The sequence below is a fragment of the Cebus imitator genome, unplaced genomic scaffold (genome assembly GCF_001604975.1).
Source record: "Cebus imitator isolate Cc_AM_T3 unplaced genomic scaffold, Cebus_imitator-1.0 Scaffold386, whole genome shotgun sequence".
NCBI classification, from domain to species: Eukaryota; Metazoa; Chordata; class Mammalia; order Primates; family Cebidae; genus Cebus; species Cebus imitator.
The window spans coordinates 1,928,146-1,935,481 of NW_016107701.1; the positions used below are offsets into that span (position 1 = coordinate 1,928,146).

At 60.6% G+C, this 7,336-nt stretch overlaps 1 protein-coding gene across 1 annotated transcript in view; it reads left to right on the plus strand.

Moving 5' to 3' along the window:
- Positions 1–2,986: 2,986 nt before the first annotated feature.
- The window catches only part of LOC119468156 (phospholipid phosphatase 2-like), an 11,028-nt gene continuing 6,678 nt past the window's right edge, over positions 2,987–7,336 (plus strand). Inside the window, exons 1-3 of the mRNA XM_037731216.1 lie at positions 2,987–3,065; positions 6,010–6,161; positions 6,729–7,006. Of these exons, the coding sequence (XP_037587144.1) occupies positions 3,014–3,065; positions 6,010–6,161; positions 6,729–7,006 (482 nt within the window). The 5' untranslated portion in view covers positions 2,987–3,013. The remainder of the gene's footprint in view (positions 3,066–6,009; positions 6,162–6,728; positions 7,007–7,336) is intronic.

A 7,336-nucleotide genomic window follows, 5' to 3' on the forward strand; every position in this document is an offset into this window, starting at 1 on the left:
CCTGACTGTCAGGTTACATGATGATGCATTAAGGGGCACCCCACCAGGGACTGCATGGTCCTAGCGGGCTTCTGAATTCAGGGGTCCTGGATTCTGACCCTGAAGGCAGCGGTTTCCAACGCTTTTTCGTCTTTACCCCGGGAAGAAGTACCTTTTACATTTTGACCCAGCAAACACGTGATACCCACTCACTCCGTAATTTTTTTAATGCTGTTTCCTAGTGTTTGTCCCTGGGTCAAGCATTTCACCAACTGTTTAATCTTCTCCACAAGCCCAGGTGATAGCTACTGTCTTGTCCCCTTTATGCAGACAGAGAGACTGAGGGATCCACCCACTCCGCCTTCCCTGCCAACTGCCTGCACATCAGACTCACCCATGGTTACCTGCTTGGCTCCAGGAGTTCCACACCAGAAACCCTTTGGCAAGGTACTTCACCTGTCAAGTCACAGAGAGGCACACAAAGTGAGGGCAGGTGTAGTGCTGGCTGCATTGAGGTGGCACCTACTGTGTGCCAGGCCCCCTTCTGTCCCCTTCACAGGTGTCTCCCTCTCCAAAGTGTCCATTTGGAAGGAGACCTGGAGCCATCCAGGTTCTGAGGCACCGAGGTGGCAGAGCCTGTGGAGATGAGCTCGCTTGCCTGGGGGTGGCAGCCGGGCACCCAGGGGTGATCCTGCCTCTAGAGGACCCAGCTTGGGACCATGTACCGCCACCCACTTTCAGGTCTGCCACGTGCAGGTGAAGGAGGAAGGCGTGGAGGCCTGGCCTCCTGGCCAGCTCTGTCTCTGCTGGGAGGTGCCCTGGCCACACGTTCTTCCTGAAGGGAGGACCAGGCAGCTGAGGCAGCTGTAGACGCAGCTGAGAAAGCTCTGACAGGAAGTCCCTTGAAGTGTGGTCGATGCAGTCAGCAAATATGGGAGACGACCCCAATCCTTACCCTAATCCAAATTCTTGCTTCCCCAACCACATTTTAATCCTTGCCCTGCCCAGGGATTTTAAGGGCTGACCCAAATCCTGACCCAAGGGGAAGGATGGAAGGGGGAATAGCCTCCAGCCTCACCCCCACCCTCTATCCTCCCAGGTTTACCTCCTCCCCTCTCCTGGGTGTCTCCCTCCTGGCTTGGCCCAATCCCACAACCCCCACCGTCTTTCCCCCTTCCACAGTGGCAAGCCCCTCCAAGTGACCTCTCCCTTGCCCCCAGCACACAATAGGTGCTCACTAAAGAACTCTGCCTTTCCTCAACTCCAGTGTGATGCTGCACCCTCTCCATTGTAGCAGAAAGTGCGCGTGGGCTGTGAAATCTAAATGGACAGCATCGGTTGCTCTTCTGAAGACTGGCTGAAGTGTGGGGCAAAGTGCAGCAGGGACGCTGAAGGTGACATTTATGTAGCATTTATTTATGCCCGGCAGGTTAATCCCGACGGGAGCTGGAGCTGCAGCCCAGCCCAGCCCAGCCCAGCCCCACCGTGAGTGCAGCCGGGGAGCTCGAAGCCACAGGGCAGCCTGCACCATTTCCTCCCACCCACCACCACCGTGGCCTCTGCTGTCTCCCAGGAGCCCCTTGCCCCAGGTGCCCCTTGCCCCAGGTGCAGGTGTCTGACCATCCAGGAAGCAGGGCTGAGGAGCTCCCAGCTCAAATCCAGTTGCTGAGACGTACCCTGTTTTGGTGTTACTGAGGCAGGGGGCTGATGGTGGTGCTGAAGGTTCAGGGTGGCAGTGGACCCGGGGGCCCAGCCTGGCCATGCCCCACTGAGTGACCGGGAGTGGCAGAGGGCAAGGCTGGACTCCGGAGGGGTGGGTCTGATACTCCTGAGGCCTCCTGGCTGGTCCCAGCTGAAAGGACCCAGTGTAGGCCCCTTGGGCCTCCGTTTCCTGGTTTGGGAGACCTCAGCCCCCAGGCACCCTCAGCTCAGGGCTCCCTAGGACCCTGTGGGGGCACAGACCCCGGCGCCATTTCATTGGTTCCCACCTTCCCGTGCCCCCGTGCTCTTCCATGAAATGGGATCGCCAGTGTGCTGGCAGGAACGGCGCCTGGGCATGGGGTACGCCCGGTACACCCAGCACCGTCCGCAGTGTGGGTGCGGAGGAACCTGAGCTTCTGACATGCCAGGGATCGAAGCGTGCGCCAGGATTTTGAGTATTAGGAGAAAAGAAACACCCCTGTCATTGAAGCCACGGGCCCCTTCCTGCTTTCAGAGTTTTTTTTTTTTTTAATTTATTATTTTTTTGGGTACAGAGTCTTGCTCCATCGCCCAGGCTGGAGTGCAGTGGCGCGATCTCGGGTCACTGCAACTTCCGCCTCCCGGGCTCCAGCGATTCTCCTGCCTCAGCCTCCCGAGCAGTTGGGACCACAGTCGTGCGTGGCCACTCCCGGCTAATTTTTGTATTTTTAGCACAGACGGGGTTTCACCATGTTGGCTAGGCTGGTCTCGAACCATTGACCACCGTGACCGGCCCGTCTCGGCCTTCCGAAGTGCTGGGATGACAGCTGTGAGCCACCGCGCCGGGCCCTTTCGGAGGTTTCAAGGTGCGCCGCGCGGGTGCCACTTACTGGGAGGAAAGTGGGGAGGCCCGTCCTGCAGAGCCAGAGCGCACCCTCCCCGCGGCCCCGGGTCCTGCAGTTCGCCACCTTCCTTCTCCACGTGGGGACCCTGGAGCCCGGCACTACCGCGTGCAGCTCGGAAACGCGCACAGCCGGGGTCAGGGCCCCAGGCTCCAGCCGGTAGGTCCCCGCAGCGCCCACACGCTCGTCCCACCCTCTCCTCCTGGTGCCGCGGGCGGGGGCAGAATCCGCGCCTTCCCTGGGCCGCTGTACCCCCCCGCAGCTGCCCTCCCCTATCCGTCCCCCTTCCCCCTCCCCACCCTCTTCGTCCCTCCCCTCACCACATCTCCTCTCCTCCCCCACTCCCCTCCCCGCTTCCCTCCCCTCCCACCCTCCGCGCGGGGCGGGCTCCACGGCCACATGACCTGCGGCCAGGCCGGGATGCGCAAGGCGCGGCGTCAGGGGCCGTGGGCATGCAGCGGTGGTGGGTCTTCGTGCTGCTTGACGTGCTGTGCTTGCTGGTAGGTAAGAGCCGCGGGGCCCCGGGTGTGGGGACCCTCCCGGGACAGAGACGGCCCCGGCTCAGTGCAGGTTCACAGCAACTGGGGGCTGCGTGCCCTCGTCCCTCCGCGGACCCCGTAGGTCGCACCTCCCTCCACGCGCCGCGCCGAGTGCACCTGCCAGGCCTCGGGGTCCCGGGGTCCCCGCGTCTCTGCCCGGGGGACTGGGGGGTCTCGAAGCGCCCGGGGCGCCGGGGCTGCCTCCACGCCCGGCAGCAGGAAGTGGCCGTGCAGGGGCCGCGCGCACCTCCCTCCGGCCGCGCCCGACCTGGGCGGTGATTCACGCGGGCGGCTGGCCCGGGGGGTGGGAGCGGCCACGGATCTCCCAGGACGTCCGCGCCTCTGACCCCGGGTGGGCGCTCTGGGTGCTCACGGAGGGGCTGACCCGGCCCTGACGCCCAGCGCGTCGGTGGGATTCGAACCCCTGCGCCTTGGGCAGGGGAGACACTTGGAGAGAAAAGCTGGGTCCCAGACTTCGGGGCCTTGGGAGACCCAAACCTGTCCTGCGGGTTTTCGGGCCGGATGGGGGAAGCGGAGCCCCGAGGTCCCCCCCACCCCAGGGTCCCGGGAGCAAAGGCCGAGTGTTTGCTCTTGTGGCTGAAGGGACAGTGGCCCCGCAGTTCTGTCACTGCGGTGGGTGGGGTTGCGCTCCTCCCCAGCGCGTTTCCTGGTTCTCTGGCCAAGCCCTCTGACCTCCAAAGTAGACCCTCGTTAGGGGAGGGCCAGGGGACAGCACAAGGTCCCCGTGGGGTGTCTGCCAGCCCTGGGTGCCATGTACTGAGCAGCTGTGCTGTCAGTTACTTAAACATATGAGTGGCACTTTCTGGCTGTCAGGTGCCCAGCAGCATGCAGATAACTGAAACGGTTCCCTTAAACGGCCTGTGAGGGAGGTGCAGCCTCGCAGAGTCGCCTGCTGGAGGCCACACAGCCGGGAGGTGCCACCGGGGTGGGGTTGGGTGTGGCTGCTGTGTGCCAGGGGTGGCCGAGGCCACCTCCATCTGGAAGCTCTGGCTTGTCACAGTGCAGTCCGCAGGTTCCAGACCGGGCTGTGGGGGCAGTGTGAGGGCGGGAAGGCCCCTGGGGGTAAAATGAAGAGAAGGTGCCTGTTCTGGGAACCCCAGGGCAAGCTTTCCAGGCAGAGGGAAGCCCAGGGCCGGTTGTCATGGGGGTGTCTGAGTCTCTAGCTGCAGTTACTGGGGCAGGGAGGTCGGAAACGGAGGCCAACCGGTGTGAGCCTCTGCCTGCTGAGAGCCCCCGGGGAGCGCCTGGAGTCCTGTGACCCTGGCTTTCCACCGCACGGCAATTGCAGGAGCCTCCTCCCTGGTCTCTGCCCTCACTTACAGTGGTGCCAACCGCCCCTGCACCCCAGCAGAAGCTGCGCTCTTACATGGCAGCCCCTTCTGCCCCAGGCCTCACCTCTCCAGGCACCGTCCTGGCTCTGGGCCCCTGCGCTGCCCGTTCTGTTCTGCATTTCCTCCGCCTTTTCTGCCCTGTGAGGCCGACCTCTGCTGTCTTCATTGCTTTATTTCCCCAGACTCAGCCAGCATCGAAGGCGAGCCGTGTCCTAGGACCCTTGCAGCTGGCATGCAGGGAGGAGTGTGAGGCTCCCTGCCCCTCCTCAGACTCTCAGAATTCAGAAGAGCCAAGCTTTTTTGTCCTTGCCCTGCTGGGCCAAAGGATGCCTTGCCTTCATTTCTCTCTGGGGTAGACACCCTGAGCTTTTGCTGTGCACCTGCCGCGTGGAAGAGGGAGCTGCCCCCGCCCCTGCTCTCTGTAGCTGACTCCAGCTTCCCTGGCCACCCTTGGCTCAGCAAGGCCCCGGGAGCCCCAGTGCCATGTGACACCTTCTGTAAGTGTGGAATTCAGGAGAATGTGCCTTTGATCCCTGAGTCACTGTGTGGCTGGCATGTGCCCTGGCATGAAAGTCATTGACGGGCAGGGGCAAGCATGAAGGCACCTCTGCTGTGCCCCTGCTTGGGTGCTTTCCTGTCTTCTCTGACCAGCTCTTAGGTTGAAATAAGTCCCGCCTGTTTTAACAGATGTTTATTAAACATCTGCCCTGGCCAGGCTGTAAGCAGCCTTCAGGGTCTCTGTTCTTAATACAATAGGCCCCTCCTGGTGCTGGTGGGCAGAGGGAGAGGAGATTAAGTCCAGTGTCCCACAGGTGACTGCATAATTTCACATGGGACAAGAGGGAAAAAGAGCAGACCTTCCCTTTTATTTTTATTTGTTTATTTATTTTCTTTTTATAAATTGAGACAGTCTCACCCTGTTGCCAGGCTGGAGTGCAGTGGCGCGATCCCTGCTCACTGCAACTTCCATTTTCTGGTTTCAAGCGATTATCCTGCCTCAGCCTCCCGAGTAGCTGGATTACAGGAAGCGCCGCCATGCCCGGCTAAACAGACCTTTCCTTTTATGAGAGGGATGCTGGTGTGGACAGCCGGAGGGGAGATGAAACTGAGCAGAAGTGAGAGTCACTTTGGTGCCCGGCACTTTGTCTCACACCTGTAATCTCGGCACTTTGGGAGGCTGAGGCTGGGGGGTCGCTCCAGCCCGGGAGTTTGTGACTGGCCTGGTCAACATGAGACCCCTGTCTCTACTTTTAAAAGTAAAAATAAGATATTTTGGGCAGAGAAGTGCCTGTGTAAAGGCCCTAAGGTGAGCGTTTGCCTGGTTTGTTCAAGGAGCAGAGGGGAGGGTGTGAGGGGGAGAGGGCCTGGGGAGTTTGTGCTCATCTGAGGGCGATGGGAAAGGGGTGTCGCTTGGGCCTCCCAAGTGCTGTGAGAAAAGCTCTTCCTTGCTCTCGGTGGGAGCAGCGGTGGGAGGCCTCGAGGCAGGGCAGGTGTGGGGGCCCCACAGCCCAGCTGATTGGAGAACCTCGCAGATTCCAGGCTCTTCTCCCTGTCCAGCCTCCCTGCCCTTCGCTGTCCTGTTGCTGGTGAACACCCCGTATAGGCAAGGATTTTACTGCGGGGATGAATCCATCCGGTACCCCTACTGGCCAGACACCATCACCCATTGGCTCATGGCCGGGGTCACCATCACGGCCACTGTCATCCTTGTAAGGCAGAAGGGGTTCAGAGGGACAGGGAGGGCAGCAGGATGGGGTACAGCCTAACTCTGGGTTCCTGATGGGGGTGGCCTGGAGGTCTGTGGTGGGCTGGGGGACACAGCTTTGCCCCGAGTTGTACTTATGGGTAATAGGAACCCCTTTTTGTTTTTTGAGATGGAGTTTCACTCTTGTTGCCCAGGCCGCAGTGCGATGGCAGGATCTCCACTCACTGTAACCTCCGCCTCCTGGGTTCAAGTGATTCTCTTGCCTCAGTGTCCCAGTAGCTGGAACTACAGGCGTGTGCCATCACACCCAGCTAGTTTTGTATTTTTAGTAGAGACGGGTTTCACAATGTTGGTCAGGCTGGTCTTGAATGCCCGACCTCAGGTGATCCGCCCACCTCAGCCTCCCAAAGTGCTGATATGGCAGGCGTAAGCCACTGAGCCCGGCTAGGGCACCTTTAGAGTCCCCAGCTCTGCAGCAGCCTTGGGAGGCCCGTGGGGAGGACTGAGGCCCAGTGAGGGCCCACGGGCTGACCGGGACCCCCGCTGGTTGCTGCAGCTGCCCCACGCGCAGGTCTCTGTGGGAGAAGCCTACCTGGTGCACACGGACTGGCTCTATTCCCGCTCCGACTTCAACAACTACGTGGCTGCCGTGTACAAGGTACTGGGGACCTTCCTGTTCGGGGTGGCAGTGAGCCAGTTTCTGACGGATCTGGCCAAGTACACAATCGGCCGTCTGCGCCCCAACTTCCTGGTCGTCTGTGACCTTGAGTGGAGCCAGGTCAACTGCTCAGTCTATGTGCAGCTGGAGAGGGTGTGCAGGGGAAACGCTGCTGACGTCACCGAGGCCAGGTGAGTATGGATGAGCAGCCTTCACTCTGGGGGGCAGTGGGAGCTGAAGAAGCCGCAGAAGCCAGATGGTGAGGAGCCAGCAGGCAGGTGGTCAGGCAGGAGCGAGGCCTCCCGGTGTCCCGCAGACAGCAGGAGGCCGGGGGGAGCGTGCTCTGTCTCCCCCGAGGCTCAGCCCTACCCTCTTCTGCGCTGTCTTCTTACCATCTCTACTGATAGGTCCTTAAACGTTTCAACTCATTGTCTTTTTTAAAACATCAAAATATTGACTGACAAGCCTAGGGTAATGTCAGACCAAAAAAAAAAAAAGGAAAAGAGAATTGAAGCCAAATC